Genomic DNA, 22,864 nt, shown 5'->3' with positions numbered 1-22,864 from the left:
TGACACCTTATCTAGAAACCCCGTCAAATTCTCCTGACGCCATGCTTGGATGATATTCGCCGTGTAGGCCGGAGCGCCGTCTTATTGGAAAATGTAAAGATCCTTCCTCTGGGGTGGCGCGGTGGTGTAGACGACAGCAGCGCCGGTCTTCAAACGTCAGGACCGTTATTCAAATCCCATCCGGACTGTCCCCCCGTAGTGAGGACTGACTAACTAACTACGTGGTATCGGCAGTCTAGAAAGCCATTTCGATGGCCGGCATGACCTTAGAGGTCGTTAAGCCAATCAGAAGAAGAAGGATCCTTCCCGAAGAGATCCTGCTGAAGTGCCGGAGCCACAAACTTCTCCAGAATCTCAGTTCATCTCAGTATCAATTTGCATCTGTCCAGCCTCTTCTTCTTTGCAGTCTCCGTTACTCCATGTATTTTACGTTTCTTGTACGGCTTGTACCCTAGGTCCTTCGTCATAACAGTGTGAGTCGTCCCGATTGACACATTCAAGTCAGCAGCGATCTCCCTGATCGAGTGGGTCATTTTTTCGACGGATCCGCTCCCTCATCACCTTGATGACTGCTGACCTCCTCACCGAGCGCGACTCCCCGCATCTTGTACGGTCATTGGTCGAGCCCGTCTCCCGGTACCGACGGATGGTAGTATAAATAAAATTCCGCTTCACACCGAGAGATTTCCACCGCTGGAATGTGTCGCCGGGCTGCTTGCCTAGTAAACAATTTTACTATATGACGCGGCACTCTTTCATCGTGCACAGTCTAACTGTCACACACTAAGTGACAGTTAGTCGACACCACATGCAACGGTTCGCTGATACATGATACTAAAGCTGACAAAAATATTAATACACAGAATGCACAACTACAAATCGATGTAAAGTTGTATTTGAACTTATTGAACACCCTGTAAATCACAATCGTAAAACTCTAAAGAACTCTTTGCATATTTTAGGAACAATCAGCGAAATCGTTGTTTTAAAAGTGAGATTAGTTTAGTGTTTGCATTGCAAAAACGCTAGTTGAAATTAATCATGCGTTTTCTGAATTATACTACTATTAATACTTTTTTACATTTCCTATGCATTAGCTCTTCAAAGCATACAAAACTCTTTTTATGCATTACTCCCCTTCAGAGTACACTGATTTACCGAACAAAGTAGAGAATGCAAGGATACCAAAAATTAATTATAAGAATATTTTTCTTCCAACTGTTTAATCCACTACATCTCTTGTTAAGAAACGAAATTAACATTGACCCTATCGCTGAAAGTAAGTAGCTCGTTCTCTCATCACAGCACAGCAGTAGTGCAGTCAAATGAACGGTGTTGCTCAAGTTGCTTTTGTGTCTTCCGGTCGAGCGACTGCAAGACTTTCTTTTAATCAATTTCGTAACACTCCTTGGCGATGGGAAACTTTAAAACAGTTTCTTTTTTATACCGGGTTCATAATCGTTTTTGTAATGAGAGGCCATCAAACAGCCTTTTTTAACCTTATGATTTACACCTATTCGCTTCCTTTCGTCCTTTGATGCAAACAAGATTTAAAGAAGGGATATTGTTGAGGTACTGATCCCAAGAACAAATGCTTTAAAAAGTTAGTTTTTTTTTATTGTTCGAGCAATTCAGTTGGGTCGTTTTCCGTTGCTGGCGATGTTTTAGGGCGACCCAAAAATGTAGCGTAATTGTTTTACTACCTAATGCAGATAACTAATAATCTTCTGTTCTTTAACTGCAACTTATAATACGTCACATGCGTTAAGTTTAGTTTGAGGGTTTTTAGAGCTTATGATTAGGCTCGATTTTGTTTCGAGCAAAGCCAAGCAAATTGGGTGATTTTATTTTATAGAGCGTGAGAGTATGTACTTACAATACTGATAATACGTGGAATTGAACAATTTGATTAAATTTCGCATTCATTTTTTTCCTGCAATTCATCTACAAAAACTGTCTACGTAAGGGGCATTGTTCTGGTCTTACTATACGCTTCAATCAGTTTTTAATTTAGTTTACTTTGGTCGTCTCTAAAAAAACCTACCAAATGAACGATTACAACCATGACTATAAAGTGTACGCTTTAATCGACTTTTCATTTCGCTTGCATCTGAAAAGAAATTACTCTTGTCTCCAATGTTCCGAAAGAGCGGTTCTACAGCAATCTGTTAGGTAAAGTCAACATGCTCAAAGGCAATATCGTACAACATGACCTTATTCAACATAGATACTATCGAACTATTTCTACCTCGGTAAACCAAAACCCTGCCCGTAGAGCGTAAAGATGAAAGCAAATGGTTCAAAGAAAATGTTACCACCATGTTACCAGGGCCTTTGCTTAGATGTGATTTACGATAAAGCGAAACATGTTTACATCAAGTGTATGTTTCAAAAATATGCATTTATACGTGTGACATGCGTGATTTGTTGTGAATCGCTTCAAATAGCATACCGGATGGGGAAGTCTTCCTAGCTAAAGTTGAAAAAGGAAACTGTTGGAAACTACCAAGAAAATAAATTAATTGTGAGTGTGATACAACATCTCATGTTTCAATATCTTCATGTTCTCATGTTCATGACAAGAGAAACAGTTTAAGAGCCCAATTTTATATTACAATTAGGTGAACAGGTTTAAATGTCGACCCTATCCCTCTCCATAATCCATCCATGTTAACAGTAAAATTATGAAATTATTTGGTTGTTAAAAGAATAATGTGAAGCTAATCAACATGCAAACAAATTGAACTCTTTATTTCATTTGTTTTACTTCTTAAAGGATAAAAACATGTTCAAAACAAAAGTGGGAAATAAACGTTACCTCACTGTAGCAACCCTCCCATTAGCACTAGAGAATTAATGGTTGACAAATTCTCAAATTATTCACATTTATCATGCTCTCTAATACAACACTGCCTTTTCCAGGTCCCTTGGTGCTGGCGGACGCAAAAGCCCTTGGATTCGCGTATGGAGAAGATGGGCCGTAAAACACCAAACGCTACTTAGAGCGATAAAATATTCATTCGCCTGTAGAAGGAATCGTTCATACTCCTTTTATAATTCATATATTAAAACGTGGCGTAGCATTAGAGAGAGAGAGAGAGAGAGAGAGAGAGAGAGAGAGAGAGAGAGAGAGACGAGTAGTCATCACACAATGAGAAGCACAAAACAATCGCAAACGCATATTCATCCTGACATCCTCACACGTCTATCACACGTCTAGTAAGATCATGGTACAATTATTTTTGGACGACATTTGCACAATACTTTCAGGAGTGTCTATGAATCAATCCTCATACACCTGAATGCTTTTTTAGTATTCAAGTATTGCATAAACCCATGTTTGTCCAGAAATCGTACGTAAAGTTACATGAAACAGAGTCTCCAGAAACGAAATAACGCAATAAGTACAAATTTTTGTATAAAATATTTCAGTAAGAAGGCTAATGCTTATTATTGCTTATACATCTTCAACATCTGAGGTATGAAACACACACGGCTTAGAACTTGCAGCAATCACTTTTGGTTGCCAAAGAGCAGTAAGTGGTTTAGATATTTCGCAAGCATAATTATGACAAGATGAAACATACGAAACATTGCCCTCTGCCTCTGTCTTTAATTACTGCCTCGTGTTGTGAATAATGGCTTTCATTTCCTTTGCGTGACACGAATTAAATCCCTCTTGAGTACCTTGGCCCAATACGCACTTTATCTACTGAAACCTGAGATGATGGGTAAGATTGATGATATAATTTGAACATGAGATTTTGTACTGACTGACAACAACATGCTCACCTTTTGCGCCAGTTTCGTGTAAACGTTCGATACATCATAAGCTTTATCTTGTCAGATAAACGAACTAAATTGCTCCAATCTTTCCAATATGCTTACAAAAAAGAAAGCATCCAATTTGACTAGTATTACATGTTATTACGTATATCTTATTGGCACTTCAATAGGCAAAAGCCGTCTTAATTAAAGCTTAAATGAATGTCCTTGGACTGTGGTTTGAATTTGATTGAAGCATGAATAACAACAATTGTTGCCAAATGCCAAATGCAGATTTTAAATGCACCTAACAGTAACTAGTTAGGTAAATTCTATTACAAACCGTAAAGATTAATCTTAAGATATATGCTAAATGTAATTGATCACTTACAAGTTTCATAATTTTCCCGCTAATGGCAGCAACCAGACCCTCATTTGTTTCATGTTGAAGAAACAAACGCTAGCACTCAATCGGGTCATAAATATAGATGAAAAGGCATTTCAGTTACGCAAAATATTTACAACATTATCATCGTAGCAATTGCCCCCCAAAATCAACCAAAAGCACAGCAGAACAGAATCATCAAAGCAAATTTTACGCGTGTGACCCTTTGCCGGCCATTCACCCTCGTAAAGCCAAACAATCAAATACCCGAATCCTTAGCTACCGTGCAGGGAAAGCAAAAGAGAGAGAGAGAAAAAAGTATCGTTTTACCATAAAACTCGTACATGTGTTGTTTTTATTCATTTGTATGTTAATATTTTACCTTTTCACTTCCGAGCGGCGGTGTGTTGGGTATGTGAACCCTTTTAGCTTCCCTGCGCTATTGTTGTATTTTCAATATCGGTAAGTTTTCCAATAAAAAAGGCGCTATAAAAGCGTAATAAACTTCTTAATAATTTCTACCTGCGGCACTTTGTAATGTTGCTGCTGTATGCAGTTTGTTTAAGCATTTGTGACTTTCAGATGCATTTTACATTTCACGCAACATTTAATTTATACAAAGCAATAAAGTTATAGTGATCTTGTGATCTCTTATTACAATAAATCCTTTGCTCACGAGATCGTTTTCGGATGAACGAGCCACATGCGAGGATTCGTAGGACTCACATAGCTGAGCACCGTATACGTTAATTTTAAAACTATTTATTCATATTAATTTGATACTTTCATAGTAGCAAGCATTTACAGCGTCGATTAGTTAAAGATTACGCACCATAATTGGAACTTTAGAACATTTATAAAGCGTTCTCTTAACAGCATCTCAGGCCTGTTAATACGACTCTGATACTGACTCTGACTACTATAGTGTTTGTCAAAAAGCGAATGCTTCATGTACCGGATTTTTGTTGAAATAGATACAGATTTGTATGGTTGGCAAATGTTTAATACAAATAGTCACTATGTTGAGCTTTGTAGCACACTTCCTCATCCCAACAAAGTGAATAAAGAATCTCGCTAAAGATCCCCAAAACGAATTAAAGGAAACAAAATGCGTCTACAATTTAATGGCACATACAGTGAGCGATAGTCACCGCTCAAGTCGTTTTAGCGCTTTTTATGGTAAAGTAATGGTGAGATTCGCACCCTCGAATTCAAAGGGTTAATACTATATATTTATTTAATTCCACTAGCACGCTATGGTCGTGTTTTTTTAATACTTTTATTTATTTATTTGCTTATTATTAATTATTACAGCGCGATACCGTAATAACGCTCACCACCATTTATGATGACTGAAACAATTTTTCTCTAATATATTCAAAAGTGAACCCGGGATCTTATGTCACGTCGATTATCGATCAAGTCACATCTGAAGTTCTGGATCAATTCACCTCAAGATGTATAAACTTACCAGCCGGCTTTTTGATACTACATACTGTAGAACTATTGCTGATTGATTGTAAAGATAAAAATTTCTTTTATTTGGAGGATATAGGAGCACGAGATTGTGGAACTTACTACTACGCTACTTACCTAGTCGCTACAGCCACCTAACGCGTTGCCGTCTACCAGTTTAAAACCCCAGCCTCAAACAGTTCCGATCAATTTGAGTTTACCTTAGGTGAACTACCTAAAAAGACGGTACAAACTCCAGTGCAATTCTCTTAACATGCCCAGATCCTTGCGAGCTACAAATACGGCAGAACCTGGATCCCGTAGTGTGGATTGACTATTCAACTATGTACTATCAGCAAAATCTAGTCATCCATTAGTCAATCTACAAGAAGACGACGAGTAAGAGATCATCATATCGTTTGTAGAGCTCGTCATTTCGTAAGTTTTAAACAGCGTCCTTGCCCATAATTGTTTGTATAAAAAATAATATAAAAAAAATTAGGTTCTAGTGAGGTGAGGTTGAGATATTCAGAGAATCGTGTAAGTTATTTTTTATTAACACTTAGTTGAACATCTTAAGGACAACGAGAATATCGTCATCAAAAAAAATGTTTTCGCTTCTTTTTACTAATCTGATGAGCATGTTGCCGAAACACGTTCCAACCTCAAACATTTTTCCATACTAACAGATTTGAAAGGATCCATCTCTAGATACTTGGGACGTGGGAAACAAACTGTGTTAGTCATACACAAAGATCATGTCACTGAGAAGGATATTTTCGAACTGTGTGCTATGCAGCATCAACTTGAACCGTTGGTTTATCGATGCATGAAAATGCTGCAGAAACTTACCCATGGGTCTTTATGCAATTAACCAGCTTAAAAATGAAATGTGCATATATTTTTGTTTTGGGCATGTCTGCAGCACAACGAACGCATTGGTTTGTTTAATGTTTTGTTTTGTCGACTGCACGGAAAGATCACACATCTCCTGGCAATCGGTTGTACACAGGCGACAGCAGTGCTGATTGTATAATTCACCGAGATGCACTCTAGCATTCAAGCCGTCGAATAACAAACGATGCTAATGTAGTGTTAAAAAGCAGCCGACTGGAAAACACTACATACACGAAAGTCACATGGTAAGTGACACGGTGTTCAGCACACACATACACACACACACAATCTAGCGAAGTTATGTCCGTGCGTAATTCTACCCTATTGGAATGGAATGGAATTAAAACCGACCCGCCAAATAAAAGGAGGTTTGAAAAATGGAACAACCTAAAATAAAAGGAGTAAGAGTATCATTAAACTACGCAAAGGCTTTAGTTGCTCGTCATATTGGATATGATATCCTTTTTCTGTAACGTTCGTTTTTCAGAAACATTGTGTTTTTGTTTATCCTTTTGTGAAGTATATTTCTGATGAGTAAAATGAACACAGCCAAAAAACACCATCAAAAAGCCTAATACAAATGCACTTTTACTGTGACAAAATGATATACGTAACCATTCGTACAAAAAAATTGCATTTATTGTTCTTATCTTTTTATTTGTAAATCGTATGTATAGATACCGATACTGATAAGTACGGGATTAAAAAGTATCTTTTCTGAAAAGAAAATTTAATTCTTTTGTTGTTTTTTAGTACCATGAAGAATGTAATTGGATATGAAATTTTTGCTTGTTGATGATGTCTTTTAACCATGGATTCATGGCTTTTCGGTTGATCAGATGCTATGAGGGAGACGAATATATAGTATTTTTGTTTTAATATCGGATGATGGCTCGACATGTGCTATTACAGATGACGTTTCGTCACTCCTTTATATTATGGGGACAAAAATCCACAACAATTTTCCGTCGTACAAGACTTTTGCGATGAAAACTTCGACGACCGGTAAAGTGTTTTTATGGCAATGAACCGGAAACATGGTCTATAGACTGATTGATGTTTGATTTTTAAATCTCATTCTTGTTGCTGGTCCTGACCCTAATATCTATAAAACGAGTGTTAAAATAGGTCCTTGAATTAAGTTTTACCTCAACAATAAATTTAAAAATTCAGCGATCTCGTATCAACCGTTCGAGGCATAAGATCAAATTCTTTCACAAGTAGACAGTACTTCATTTTGACGGCTTTAATTTCGTGAGACTCTTGATAGAACGTCATTTGGCGCAAGGAAGTTCTTCGGAAATTTGGTATCAAAATTGATGGAACTGGTGTCTCACGTTTGTTGTATTAATCAAGATAAAATGTGATATAGATAGTGTAATCAGAAGACGACCCAACTACTGTGAATATGCATAAAAGATCTCAATCGAACGAATCAATGTGCTTATGAACTTGGAATGTTGGTTCTAAATTGAGAAACGTGACAGGAGGTCTTCCTTTCCGACATTTACTGCTTTTATGAATGTACCATAGAGTTTTTCGTCTCGAACTAAGCCTCTATTTGATATTCGTATTATACCATGTTTTCCAGAAGGAAAGAAGAAGATTGGTCCAGTTAAAATCGAGCATTGAAAAATTGTTTACAACATCCTAATGCTTTGGTCAAACGTAAACAAGGCATTGGATGCAGCCGCTTGACCGTTTTGACCATAGCTACTACCATTGCCATAGCCCATGTACTTAGCGTGGTTGATATAAATAACGTTAGACAAATCGATTGGTGGTAGAATTACCGCATGAAAACTTCTTGAAGTTGGCTGACATCTATGTAATCCTGAGATAGCAACGCTGATCTTTCACATACCAGCAACAGATAATAAAAATCATCTGGACCGTCACCTCGAAAAGGAGCAAGACTGTACAGTAAAAACGTATAAAATCAAGTCATGAGAGCCGTAACATGGAAGGCCAAGACTCTTCGAGGCTGTGGCGGCAGAAAAGAAAAATCTTACATATGTTGTTCCTTTGCTAAATGCGATCCTCACCGATCGCATTCTGTTGAAAGTTGCAAAGGTTGTTCATTTGCCCATGTTACACCTAACACCTTATGAGTAGTAAGGACTGACTATCCCACTACGTAGTATCTTCGAGTCTAGTAAGCTATTCGATGACCGGTGTTAGTTGGTACGTCGTTAAGCCAAGCAGAAGAAGACTATTGGGTGTCTTTTTTGGGGTTTCCTTTTTTGGATTTGAATCCGTCATTACATCATCATTAACAAAGGACAACAGAATAAATTAACTAAACAAAAAATAAGAGCAATCTCCTGAGCATAACATCCTTCAACTAGATTTATTCTTCGCAGTTCGTATTGCATTTCTTCATCTTAGTGCCTTGGACAACAGATGAGACTTTTTTTCATTTCCATTGTACTGTTTTGTGTGGTTTGTTCGTGAGTGCTGGATTTGCATCCTTGAGTTTGTCCCAACAGATCATGGCGATGTAACGTAGCTAGAGTTTATTTACAGTTATTTCGTGTGGCTTTTTAATTCTTCTGGTGGAATAATGGTTCGTTAATTTTCTCGATGGCGTATCCCGCTAGCTGGTGTGTAGTTGAGTAGTTATAACTAGTAGTAAAAGTTTGTCGTACTGGTGAAACAAATCCTATGTTTCCTTCTATCGGTTTAAAAAACAGACATATGCTCAATGGCATAAAGGTGATGTGTTTAGCAAGTGAAACAATTTCTATGAAATTATAATAAATTAAGATCAGTTCCATTGCGAACAACTTTTCCTTTGCTTGTGCCCAGATCTTATACTACAGTCTTGAAGACTCGCAATATGCTACCTATAGATTCCAAATTTTAAACAACAAAAAACGAAAAACTACACCTGCCAAATTTTTAAAACAGAAAAAAAAAATTTTAGCTGACATTTCCACGAAATACGTGTAAAATTGAAAGGAAATAAAAATAGAAAATATTTATCACCTGACTAACATTTTCTAATCCCAGGTGAACTTTTTAATATGCAACGCATCATCGGAGTCTTCTATGGACAATTATCGTGTTTTTGTTTCTAACCCGCAAAGCACACGCTATTGATTGAATGGGACTGAGATTTACTTCACACCCAGCACCTTATTAACGGCAGTGACAACATCAGGTACTTGAGGAAGGGCGGCGGCTTCTAGTGTCTTAGCGTAAGGCATTGGAACATCGACACCTAAGGAATAAAAATACCACTATTAGTTGAGCGAGTTGACTTCAAAAGGAAAAAAAATCTGCTATACCGGTAACACGCCATATCGGTGCATCCAGATGGAAGAATGTCTCGTGCTCCATAATGCGTGCACAAATTTCGGAACCAATGCCTGCAAAACAAAGCAAGATGTGTGGGTAAAGCGAGAGAATTTACACAGACACTACCAAAACACTTACCACTCTGAGGCCATCCCTGCTCGACCGTCACGAGGTGATGAGTTTTTTGTACGGATTTGAAAATCGTTTCCGAGTCCAATGGGCGAAGTGATCGGAGGTTGATGACTTCGGCTTCGATTCCCTTACCGGCCAGTTCGTTGGCTGCTTGGAGCGCAGTTTCGACGGATTTTGAGTGTGCTACAATAGTGATGTGCTTGCCCGGGCGCATAATTTTCGCCTTGCCAATCGGTAGTACAAAGTTCTTGTCTAACACTTGGTCAGACACCGGATATCCAACACCGTACAGCATTTCGTTTTCCAACACAACGACCGGATCTGGATCGCGGATGGCAGCCTTCAATAGTCCTGTAGTCCAACAGATATATTACTTTCATACCATAGATCGGTAAAGATCAGGAAACTCCCATCTTACCTTTCGCATCTTCGCTGTCATATGGGGACACAACTTTCAATCCGGGACAATGCGAATACCAGGCTCCAAAACATTGCGAATGCTGTGCCGCTACACCAGCTGCAGCTCCATTTGGACCTCGGAACACAATCGGCACGTTAACCGTGCCGGCAGACATGTAGAAAGTTTTAGCGGCCGAGTTGATGACCTTCAAAACAGCGCGTGAACACAGTCAGGGATTAGTTCATTAGACAAATTGCAGTAATTCTTCCTGCTCTCTCTCTCTCTCTCGTACCTGATCGATGGCCTGCATCGAAAAATTGAATGTCATGAATTCGCACACCGGACGCAATCCAGCCATTGCCGCACCAACTGCAATACCGGCGAAACCCATCTCCGTGATGGGAGTATCGATCACTCGCTTATCTCCGTATTTCTTCCATAGTCCTCGGGAAACCTGCCAAGATCGGAATGTAAACAAAACACGCATCAGAATCGATGACGTTCACGCTATCACCCCCGAACGTTGCATTCTCTCGTGCAGTGCGAAATGCTCTTGTTTCAAAGCGGGGCTCACACATTAATGGATTAGATAACCTTTCTCCCTGTGTTAATACATTAGTGTTATTTATGTAGCGCGTATCACGACCACCTTGACCCTTCTTCTTTGCCCTCAAACCGATGCTGTTTTTTTACTTTTCCTTTTTTTTTCATCTACCACACACAGGATTGTCACTAGAGATATGTTTACGTAATCGTTCTTTTATCTTTGCGAAACACCCGACCCGACGGATGTGGTACGTTCCGGAGCGATTTCTTACCTTGTACGCACCATCATACTGGGCTACTTCTTCACCGAGGATGAACACTTTCTCATCCCGTTCCATTTCCTCGTCCAGTGCTGCGTTGAGGGCATCGCGGACGGTCAATTGTTGGGCAGAGACTGCCTTAGAGGTCGAAAACGACCGACGGGACAAATTGCGTACGGCGGAAGCGAGCATCATAGCAATATCAGGTAACGCTTCAAACAACGCAGCTTCTCACTGCGCCACTTGATTGGTGATGGGGAAACACACAGAAATGCCCGCGATTACCGGAAAGGATCAGTCGTTGTACGTAGCGGTTGCACTACGCGGATTCGGTCTTTTGACTTAAGAAGAATTATCTCACACACTGCTGAACCACAGATGTGCGATTTTTCCACACAAACACAACGAACCAACACTGTATTGTCGTCACACGTTTGACGTTATAACTGTCCAAGGTTGATAGATACACTTCCGAAACGAAATTGGCGCACCCAACTTGTAAAATTGTCGGAAGTAACGGCATGTTTCCTGGAATTCTTTTCGTGCTGAATCTAAATGCTGAATGTGCCTATACATACTCCAAACATATGCATTTTCTTTGTAAGGCCGCGGGCCACGATAGATTTCAAAATCAGAATATCACATTCAAGAGTGCTTATGAAATTATTTTGTTTTGTAATCGATTTTTTGAATATTCTTTGATGTTTCGCGTATTTTTTTCTTTCTCTTATGCTCATTTCTGTTTTCCAACTAGCTCTAGTGCCTACTTTCAAGGCCCTGGTCCATAGGAAATTTCAAACTGTTGAAATAGTTATTTAACAGGAAAAAAATCTCAAAACTGCGATTTCAGCTTTTTCTTCGTTGCTTCGTTTAGGTACGTTGTATATGCGTCAGTTTCACGAAAAGCGATTTCAAAGCATGAAAATATCACAAAAACTCATGAATTTTTTTTAGTTTGATGTTTCCCGTGGCCCGCCGCTTTATTTATGAATCTTCGATACTCTACGTACGTGTAAACAACACTTAAGTAAACATTGTCGGGTTATTGTTTATTGGGGAAAATGTTAACTGGGCTATTATTAAAATTTGCCTCCAGCTGTCACTTTTCTGTCGCGTGGTTGCTTACCTTGGTACGTCATTTGTTTTTCGGCCTGATCGACGAACGGGCCAGCTAAAGTGAATTACAAATACACTTTTGCTACAAATTTATTGAAAGTATTTACTGGAATACATTACAGTTAGTTAACAGATCTGGTTAAAAACGAAAATATTTTGCATTACTCCGTTACAATGACGAATCCAGCTGGTACTCAAGATAGTGGTGCTGAAGCGCCGGTGAAAACCGAAAAACAGTTAAAAAAAGAAGCAGAAAAAGCAGCCAAGTTGGCAAAGCTGCAGGAGAAGTTGAATAAAAAGCAACAGCAAGAGCAGCAAGCAGCTTCGAAGCCTAAAGTTGAGGTGCGTTGTATTTCTGAGTATTGCATCACTTTCGACCTATCAGTCACTAAGTCACGTTTCACGTGTTGCACTGCATGCAGGCAAATAGTAGGGGATTTTCAGTAAGAGAATTGGATCACACGCTGCAACAAAAGTGAAAGGCGATTGTCCAATACTTCTATCAATCTGTCACATACCGTTTTGAAAGCTCAAACTTGTAGTGGGATACATCGCCAGCTTCTAAATCACTTGCTATTTGCAGAAAAAAGTGAAAGAAACGAAGGAGGCAGCTGTCTACGCTGGGACTACAAAGGAAGGAGAAAAGAAAGATCTATCCGGTCCATTCCCGGACGCCTATAGCCCGCAGTATGTGGAAGCAGCCTGGTACAGCTGGTGGGAAAAGGAGGGATTTTTCAAGCCTGAGTATGGGGTACGTAACCGGAGAAAACTTTTCTCCACTTCTCAGAGTCATCTGTTATTTCGGTTCTTTGCTCTCTTTCCATCCAGCGTAAACTAAACAATCCGAAGGGACAATTTGTAATGGTTATCCCACCACCGAACGTTACCGGCTCGCTGCATTTGGGCCACGCTCTGACGAACGCTATCGAGGATGCGATTACCCGTTGGCATCGGATGAAGGGACGTACGACGTTGTGGGTACCGGGTTGCGATCATGCCGGAATAGCAACGCAAGTCGTGGTGGAGAAAAAGCTTTGGCGAGAACACCAGCAAACCCGGCACGATTTGGGACGTGACAAGTTTATCGAAAAGATATGGCAGTGGCGCAACGAGAAAGGTGACCGGATCTATCATCAACTGAAAAAGCTGGGCTCTTCCTTCGATTGGGATCGGGCCTGCTTTACGATGGATCCGAAGCTGTGCAAAGCCGTTACGGAAGCGTTTGTGCGAATGCATGAAAAGGATATGATTTACCGGAGCAGCCGCTTGGTAAACTGGTCTTGTACGTTACGCTCTGCCATTTCCGACATCGAGGTAGACAAGGTGGAAGTGACTGGCCGCACGCAACTATCCATTCCTGGCTACACAGAAAAGGTTGAATTCGGTGTGCTTGTTTCATTTGCGTACAAAGTGATTGGAAGCGAGAGTGACGAGATTGTCGTGGCCACAACACGTGTTGAAACGATGCTTGGCGATACGGCCGTGGCCGTCCATCCGAAGGACGCACGGTACCAGCATCTGCACGGCAAGTTCGTTCAGCATCCCTTCTGCGATCGTCAGCTGCCGATCCTGTGTGACGAGTTTGTGGAAATGGAGTTCGGCACGGGTGCAGTAAAAATAACGCCTGCGCACGATCCCAACGATTACGATGTTGGCAAACGGCACAATCTACCGTTCATAACAATATTCTCCGATGACGGTATTATTGTGGGCGATTATGGCACCTTCACCGGTATGAAGCGATTTGATGCGCGTAAAGCGGTTTTGGCTGCCCTGCAGGAAAAAGGTCTCTATCGGGACACGAAGGACAACCCAATGGTGGTGCCGGTTTGCTCGCGATCAAAGGACATTGTGGAACCGTTAATCAAGCCGCAATGGTATGTAAAGTGCAGCGAAATGGCTGCCAGGGCGACGGAAGCGGTGCGTTCCGGGGAGCTCGCGATTACGCCAGATGTGCACAAAAAAACCTGGTACCACTGGATGGATGAAATACGCGATTGGTGCGTATCGCGACAACTTTGGTGGGGCCATAGAATCCCGGCATATCAGGTAGTTTTCAAGGATCCGTCTAAAGCACCGAAAAATTTGAACGATGAAAATCTTTGGTTTGTCGGTCGTACGGAAGCCGAAGCTCTGGCCAAGGCGGTGGCCGTACTAAAGGTTGATAAAGCGCTTATTAGTATGAAGCAGGATGAGGATGTACTTGACACGTGGTTCAGCTCGGGACTGTTTCCGTTTTCCGTGTTCGGCTGGCCTGATAATACGGACGATCTGAAGCTGTTCTATCCTACCACTCTGCTCGAGACTGGACATGATATTCTGTTCTTCTGGGTTGCTCGAATGGTGTTCTTTGGACAAACGCTGCTAGGAAAGCTACCGTTTAAGGAGGTGTTCCTGCACCCGATGGTACGCGATGCTCACGGTCGCAAGATGTCCAAATCGCTAGGAAACGTAATCGATCCTATGGACGTTATAACGGGCATATCTCTGGAAGGGTTGCATAAGCAACTGTACGATTCCAACCTGGATCCAAGAGAAATAGAAAAGGCTAAAGCTGGCCAGAAGCAAGACTATCCAAACGGTATTCCAGAATGTGGAACCGATGCGCTACGCTTTGCACTCTGTGCATACATGACCCAAGCAAGAGATATCAACCTGGACATACAGCGTGTTCAAGGGTATCGTTTCTTCTGCAACAAGCTGTGGAACGCTACCAAGTTTGCACTCATGTACTTCCCCGGAACTGAGAAGTATGACATCATTACGTCGCTGGTAAGTTTGAAATTCAGTAATTTTTTTTTTCAAATGTAAACTGTGTCCGTACAAGGACAGGGATAAAAAATATTAGATAAAACATATTCAAGTAATCAAAACAAATCTTATATTTATTCCACAAAGTAGTGCAATGTGTTATCATCAGCAATCAGCTTTTATTTTATCAAAAAACAATATTCTATCAGTTGATAAAAATGATCAACTAATTTTTTCATCTACGTCTAATAATTGTCCGTACATCGAACAAACACTCAGTTTTTTGGTCTTGATTGATTAAGTTAATACTCCGTATTAAATATTTGACCTAGTTGTTTTGGGCATTCTCTGAATGTTCTTACCGGCTTCTCCCGTGAAAAGTAGCCTCAATATAAATATAGATTCTGTACGGTTTGTGGACTGGCTTTGATACTTGTGTACAGTTTTATGCTGTCTAAAGGTTACTTTGCACCTCGCAAAGCCAAGGTTAAAAAACTATTAGTTAAGCCTATTAGCGTCACTTTTGCTACGTATGAACCAACCAAACTGAAAAAAATATTACTTTTATAACGAACATTTGAAAAGATAATCCTTGTACGGAAAAATTTGTTAGCACAGATTTGATGACTTTGCTCAACTCAACTTCTTTCTTCTTTTGCGAAATTACAGGATGGTTCGGAGAGCAATATTGATCGATGGATTCTTTCGCGGTTGGCCGGCTGCATTGAAGTTTCGAACCGTGGTTTTGAAAAGTATGAGTTTGCACAGGCCACGAACGCATGCTACAACTTCTGGCTTTACGATTTGTGTGATGTCTATTTGGAGTGCTTAAAAACCGTCTTTCAGACAAACGATGAACCTGCCAAGGGGGCAGCACGCCGAACACTATACACCTGTCTCAATTTGGGTCTAAAGTTACTATCACCTTTCATGCCGTTTATTACCGAGGAACTGTATCAACGACTGCCACGTGGAGACTTTGCTACCGTGGCTAGTATTTGTGTCGCAGACTATCCCGAGCAAAGCACTAGCCCCTGGAAGGATGAAGCTATTGAGAAGGGATTCGAATTTGTTCAAAAGACTGCACGAGACATTCGTTCCGCTCGTAGTGATTACAACATACCGAACAAAACCAAAACCGATGCGTACTTCATATGCAGTGACGAAGGGGTACGCAGTGCTCTGGAACGGTTCAGCCTCGAGCTGGAAACGATGGCATTTTCCCAGGTACACTTTGGCACCGTACCACCGGCCGGTTGTGCGATCCTAACCATATCGGGACAGTGTGTGGTGCACCTGATGCTGAAGGGTTTGATTGAGGTGGACAAAGAGATTGAGAAAATGACGAAGAAACAGGAAGTGCTTTTGCAAACCATCGCAAAACTGCAACAGGCAATAACCGTCCCGAACTATGCCAAAAAAGTGCCCGAAGACGTTCGTAAAGCAAATACTGAAAAGTTGGACCAGTCAAAGGTGGAAATTGAACGATTGACTTCCGCGATCGATACGCTGAAATTGATGTAATCAGTTGGGGCACAAACAAACTGGATCCCATATCTTAATTAGAAGCATTGGAATGTTCTAATATCCCTGCATAATCATTCGTTATAGGGGTTTATTTATCGCGTAAGCGTTATTATTCTCGCATGGCAATAAAAGTTATTTCAGTGTAGAACCTTTTCTAAACTCATATCCATCTTCTCAATTGCTATTAGTGGAACAGCGGAAGCGTTATTTTATACTGTATAGAAATAGCTGTTTCAAAAATAGTTTATTTACCTAGAATATTATAGCTGATCGGTTCATAAGTACATTTTATTTGTAACAGTACTTCAGTAACCGACTTTTAATGTCCATAAAATCTAGTTGAGAATCCAACTAGATTTTAACCACCAATCACCCTATTCCATACAATACCATACCAAAACAGAATGCTGTCATCAAACCACTTCACCAACAAACCAGTCTTTAAAGGCTCGTGAATCAGACTTACATACTATCTGGAAATTAGGACATATGGCCATTAGTAGCCGGCCCAAAAAGCAAATAAAAGGATCGTGGTTTCACAATCGCGGACGAGTAGTGGAGAACCCAGGAAGTTGGACTCCGCTACCGAACCGGGAAATATCCTCTCAAAGAGAAGAAGAAGTATTCCAGGCAACCGGCTACATGGGGAGCCAAACCGATTTTAATTGCTGTTTCCTCCGGTTCTAAGAATCCTATTGACTTGCAGTTTGTTTTACGTGAACAAGTTACACCAATCTTTATGTGTAACTTGTATTATTTTTTCTGATTTGCTTAAATTTGCTTTTCAGAGTTGTTCCTGTACCCCTGTTCCAGAAAACTGTGTTACCCCGAAACGCGTGAAACCGTTTCACCAACCATTTCAAATTTAACTGTTCAATTCTACTTAACCATCGCCTAGAAACGGTGATGGATGTTTAGTTCTAGAAACCACCCGTTTATTCACGATACGCACTGTAGTGAAGTTGTTGGTACAGGTAACTCAGACCCATGAACCATTAGTGAAGGCAGATTGCCCACCACAGTAACCGTACAGTCTCAACCGGCCGAGTCCGCGAACGGTGGCGTAACGGCTCCAGACTGTGGGACGGTACCGTCGGCGGATGTTCCAGGCACCGTTATCGATTTAGAGCCCAACGATCGCTGTCAGGTGCGGTTCGACGATGCAACCCAGCGGCGGTTCGAGCATCCTAACATTACACGGTGCAGCCGATCGCAGGGCTGCGAGCTGCGATCGTTGATCCGGTAGAATCCCCCGATACCGATCCACAGCCACCGACCTTCCAGAGCGCACCCAGTAGTAACTTACCCGCCCGCACGATCCGTTTTCCGCCGGAGTTTCATCGCTCGTGTGCACTACACAGCTGCCGTACGACTTGAAGTCGCTGCAATGGGACGCCAACCATCAGGTAAACAACACGAGCAACTATTGCTACTGTGGACATGATGGTGACTGGACGAGAGAAATGATCCAGTGTCGCCGGTGTGAGCAATGGTTTCACGATCGTTGTGTGCGTAGCTTGGAGTTTCCAATTTTCCACAGCGGCACGTACTCTGTGTTCATCTGCTCTATATGCAGCCATGGGTATGAGTTTGTGCGCCGGCTCGTACTGGATGCAGCCATTCTGGTACATCTGGTGCTGTACAATCTCATCATGCGGAATGGACTACGTTTTACGGGCTACGTACGGCAATAATCACGCACATCGAGGATAATCAGCGAACGTTGCAACTTTCCGAACAGATCATGAAACTCTCCGCCCAGGAAAGGACTGATCTGCTGGTACAAGCGCTCAAAAGCAACAGGGAAAGATTTCTCAACGGCAAAGAGGGCAAACCCTTTTTCCGCAGCTATGGACGCTGCGTCAACCGGTACCACCACCTAAAGAATGCATCATCATACCCATACCAGTAACGGAAATCGTTACCGAAAGCATACTGCAGCAGAATCTGGATATTACCGAGCAGTTTCGGTTCCTGGCCCGGGTGTACCATGAGAAATTATTTTATCGACGGTGCAACCCGTGAGCGTATGCTTGGTTTGGGCTACGCTGTCCCTCCTGAATCGGTCGAAGATCCGCGAATATCATCAGCCTACTGTGCCAGTGCTCCAACAGCTTCTGTAGCAAATATGCAGCAACAATCAACCACAAACTTGCCTGCGATTGACACATCGCAGGTTTTTCCTCCACGGTTGACGCATACGAAACGATGCTACGAGCAGCTGTTGTATCGACTTGCTCACCGGTACGCGAGTAAATGGAGCAGGTGGCTGTGGCACGGCGGGTAAAGACGTCAACATCCATGCTGTGCCGGTTGTTGTGGGGCTGCACATTATCCCAGGAGAATCTGTTGGACGATTCTTCGAACACGGTCGACAGGGCCCGCTTGCGTACCACTAGCTCGCGCATTGCTTCCTTTGACGACGCTGCACCCGAGTGTCCCAGCATTCGTTTTTTCTCGTTCTGCAAGTACTTCTGTTTCATATTAAACGCTCGCCACTTTGTGGAACCAGTCTTCCGGGGTCCTGGGCAATGGGAGCGCGTTCTACCATTCCCAGACGAGGCCGATGAGGATTCTTCCTCCTAGAACGGATGGTTCGGACCATTGAAATCAGCTGGTGGCGAACTGAGCGAATCTAAACCATCGCCTGTTCCTAGTTCCTCGATCGGTGTGGGACGTATGCCGTACCAACGGTGATCGGCTTGCTCCAACCAACGCATCACCACCGCTTGTCCCTGGCAGCGATGTGTCAATCGCAGGCAAGTTTGTGGTTGATTGTTGCTGCATATTTGCCACAGAAGCTGTTGGAGCACTGGCACAGTAGGCTGATGATATTCGCGGATCTTCGACCGATTCGGGAGGGACAGCGTAGCCCAAACCAAATATACGCTCACGGGTTGCACCGTCGATAAAATAATTTCTCATGGTACACCCGGGCCAGGAACCGAAACTGCTCGGTAATATCCAGATTGTGCTGCAGTATGCTTTCGGTAACGATTTCCGTTACTGGTATGGGTATGATGATGCATTCTTTAGGTGGTGGTACCGGTTGACGCAGCGTCCATAGCTGCGGAAAAAGGGTTTGCCCTCTTTGCCGTTGAGAAATCTTTCCCTGTTGCTTTTGAGCGCTTGTACCAGCAGATCAGTCCTTTCCTGGGCGGAGAGTTTCATGATCTGTTCGGAAAGTTGCAACGTTCGCTGATTATCCTCGATGTGCGTGATTATTGCCGTACGTAGCCCGTAAAACGTAGTCCATTCCGCATGATGAGATTGTACAGCACCAGATGTACCAGAATGGCTGCATCCAGTACGAGCCGGCGCACAAACTCATACCCATGGCTGCATATAGAGCAGATGAACACATAGTACGTGCCGCTGTGGAAAATTGGAAACTCCAAGCTACGCACACAACGATCGTGAAACCATTGCTCACACCGGCGACACTGGATCATTTCTCTCGTCCAGTCACCATCATGTCCACAGTAGCAATAGTTGCTCGTGTTGTTTACCTGATGGTTGGCGTCCCATTGCAGCGACTTCAAGTCGTACGGCAGCTGTGTAGTGCACACGAGCGATGAAACTCCGGCGGAAAACGGATCGTGCGGGCGGGTAAGTTACTACTGGGTGCGCTCTGGAAGGTCGGTGGCTTTGGATCGGTATCGGGGGATTCTACCGGATCAACGATCGCAGCTCGCAGCCCTGCGATCGGCTGCACCGTGTAATGTTAGGATGCTCGAACCGCCGCTGGGTTGCATCGTCGAACCGCACCTGACAGCGATCGTTGGGCTCTAAATCGATAACGGTGCCTGGAACATCCGCCGACGGTACCGTCCCACAGTCTGGAGCCGTTACGCCACCGTTCGCGGACTCGGCCGGTTGAGACTGTACGGTTACTGTGGTGGGCAATCTGCCTTCTCTAATGGTTCATGGGTCTGAGTTACCTGTACCAACAACTTCACTACAGTGCGTATCGTGAATAAACGGGTGGTTTCTAGAACTAAACATCCATCACCGTTTCTAGGTGATGGTTAAGTAGAATTGAACAGTTAAATTTGAAATGGTTGGTGAAACGGTTTCACGCGTTTCGGGGTAACACAGTTTTCTGGAACAGGGGTACAGGAACAACTCTGAAAAGCAAATTTAAGCAAATCAGAAAAAATAATACAAGTTACACATAAAGATTGGTGTAACTTGTTCAAGTAAAACAAACTGCAAGTCAATAGGATTCTTAGAACCGGAGGAAACAGCAATTAAAATCGGTTTGGCTCCCCATGTAGCCGGTTGCCTGGAATACTTCTTCTTCTCTTTGAGAGGATATTTCCCGGTTCGGTAGCGGAGTCCAACTTCCTGGGTTCTCCACTACTCGTCCGCGATTGTGAAACCACGATCCTTTTATTTGCTTTTAGGGCCGGCTACTAATGGCCATATGTCCTAATTTACAGATAGTATGTAAGTCTGATTCACGAGCCTTTAAAGACTGGTTTGTTGGTGAAGTGGTTTGATGACAGCATTCTGTTTTGGTATGGTATTGTATGGAATAGGGTGATTGGTGGTTAAAATCTAGTTGGATTCTCAACTAGATTTTATGGACATTAAAAGTCGGTTAATGAAGTACTGTTACAAATAAAATGTACTTATGAACCGATCAGCTATAATATTCTAGGTAAATAAACTATTTTTGAAACAGCTATTTCTATACAGTATAAAATAACGCTTCCGCTGTTCCACTAATAGCAATTGAGAAGATGGATATGAGTTTAGAAAAGGTTCTACACTGAAATAATGTTAACTTTTATTGCCATGCGAGAATAATAACGCTTACGCGATAAATAAACCCCTATAACGAATGATTATGCAGGGATATTAGAACATTCCAATGCTTCTAATTAAGATATGGGATCCAGTTTGTTTGTGCCCTAACTGATTACATCAATTTCAGTGTATCGATCGCGGAAGTCAATCGTTCAATTTCCACCTTTGACTGGTCCAACTTTTCAGTATTTGCTTTACGAACGTCTTCGGGCACTTTGCTGGCATAGTTCGGGACGGTTATTGCCTGTTGCAGTTTTGCGATGGTTTGCAAAAGCACTTCCTGTTTCTTCGTCATTTTCTCAATCTCTTTGTCCACCTCAATCAAACCCTTCAGCATCAGGTGCACCACACACTGTCCCGATATGGATAGGATCGCACAACCGGCCGGAGGTACGGTGCCAAAGTGTACCTGGGAAAATGCCATCGAGGCCGGCGCACAACGTCTTCCTGCATCACGGAAGTCGATCACAAGCGCAGCTGCAGTGCACCCGTCCAGTTCTCCTACCTCATACCAAGCAAAATACCCGTTACAGTGTTCGGAACCTCATCTGTTACGTCATTGTCCGGTATTCACGAGCAAGGATTCGCAACAACGGCGTGACATTGTGAAGTCAAATGGTCTATGCTGGAACTGCCTAAGCTGTTCTCACCAAGTGAAGTCGTGCAAATCGGACTATTCTTGTCGGTCGTGCCATGAACGTCATCACAGCTTACTTCATCACGCATCGCAACCAAAAATTACGCTGATAAAATGCGACGAGCAATTTTTAAGCTATGGCGAAAGCTCGACCGTCACCCTTGCCGTAAGGTGAATGACCTCGAACGCACTAAATTTGGAATGGCGCGAATGATGTCTTGCACCATGCTCGTGATGCGGAGCGTGCCAAATTTACCGATGCTTTTGTTGATGATGAAAGAAAAGAATCACTTGCACGAAATCGGCTCGAAGGACCGAAAATGTGAGAAATCTCACGAATGTTCGTCTTCCGTGCACGTTCTTTCGGTGTACTTGAAAATTGGTGTTTCGCGTTCGATTGTTCGTTTGAAACTCGTCCTGTTCATTTTTAATTACATATAATCCTTCCTAGACCAGTTCATTATGTGTCTGTGTTCAACCGTCGTCCTATCGCGTTTATCCTGCATAGTTCAATTCTAGATCCTAACTGAACTAGAGCGGTTTCCTGATCGTATAATTCAATTAATTCCGTTAATTCCCAACAGCTACCGTGGCCAGTATTTGTGTCGCAGACTATCCCGAGCAAAGCACTAGCCCCTGAAAGGATGATACGCTGAAATTGATGTTATCAGTTGGGGCACAAACAAACTGGATCCCACATCTTAATTAGAAGCGTTTGAATGTTCTAATCTCCATGCATAATCATTCGTTATAGGGGTTAATTTATCGCGTAAGCGTTATTATTCTCGGATGGCAATAAAAGTTAACATTATTTCAGTGTAGAACCTTTTCTAAACTCATATCCATCTTCTCAATTGCTATTAGTGGAACAGCGGAAGCGT

General features: G+C 42.2%; 5 protein-coding genes and 2 pseudogenes across 5 annotated transcripts in view; 4 read left to right on the top strand and 3 right to left on the bottom strand.

Moving 5' to 3' along the window:
- LOC126556328 (glutathione S-transferase) overlaps positions 1 to 22,864 on the top strand; it is a 327,848-nt gene that overhangs the window by 70,568 nt on the left and 234,416 nt on the right. The gene's annotated exons all lie outside the window — the stretch shown is intronic.
- The window catches only part of LOC126568793 (trimethylguanosine synthase), a 151,299-nt gene that overhangs the window by 77,266 nt on the left and 51,169 nt on the right, over positions 1 to 22,864 (bottom strand). The gene's annotated exons all lie outside the window — the stretch shown is intronic.
- The window catches only part of LOC126556489 (cholesterol transporter ABCA5-like), a 137,351-nt gene that overhangs the window by 81,624 nt on the left and 32,863 nt on the right, over positions 1 to 22,864 (top strand). The window lies entirely within an intron of this gene.
- LOC126556191 (pyruvate dehydrogenase E1 component subunit beta, mitochondrial) lies at positions 9,570 to 11,497 on the bottom strand. The gene is made up of 6 exons (XM_050211415.1): positions 11,153 to 11,497; positions 10,627 to 10,788; positions 10,353 to 10,539; positions 9,941 to 10,285; positions 9,793 to 9,873; positions 9,570 to 9,725 (listed from the first exon to the last, which is right to left on the bottom strand). The coding sequence occupies exons 1-6, from the start codon at positions 11,333 to 11,335 to the stop codon at positions 9,622 to 9,624; spliced, it is 1,062 nt and encodes a 353-aa protein (XP_050067372.1). The 5' UTR covers positions 11,336 to 11,497; the 3' UTR covers positions 9,570 to 9,621.
- LOC126568792 (valine--tRNA ligase-like) lies at positions 12,431 to 16,534 on the top strand. Its single transcript, XM_050225423.1, has 4 exons — positions 12,431 to 12,598; positions 12,840 to 13,007; positions 13,085 to 15,028; positions 15,677 to 16,534. Exons 1-4 carry the CDS (start codon positions 12,431 to 12,433, stop codon positions 16,529 to 16,531), a joined length of 3,135 nt encoding a protein of 1,044 aa, XP_050081380.1. The 3' UTR covers positions 16,532 to 16,534.
- Positions 17,445 to 18,680, top strand: LOC126567352 (uncharacterized; annotated as a pseudogene).
- Positions 18,682 to 21,770, bottom strand: LOC126567350 (uncharacterized; annotated as a pseudogene).

The sequence above is a fragment of the Anopheles maculipalpis genome, chromosome 2RL, assembly GCF_943734695.1.
Source record: "Anopheles maculipalpis chromosome 2RL, idAnoMacuDA_375_x, whole genome shotgun sequence".
Lineage (NCBI taxonomy): Eukaryota > Metazoa > Arthropoda > Insecta > Diptera > Culicidae > Anopheles > Anopheles maculipalpis.
This window is presented reverse-complemented; position numbering and strand designations above follow the sequence as displayed.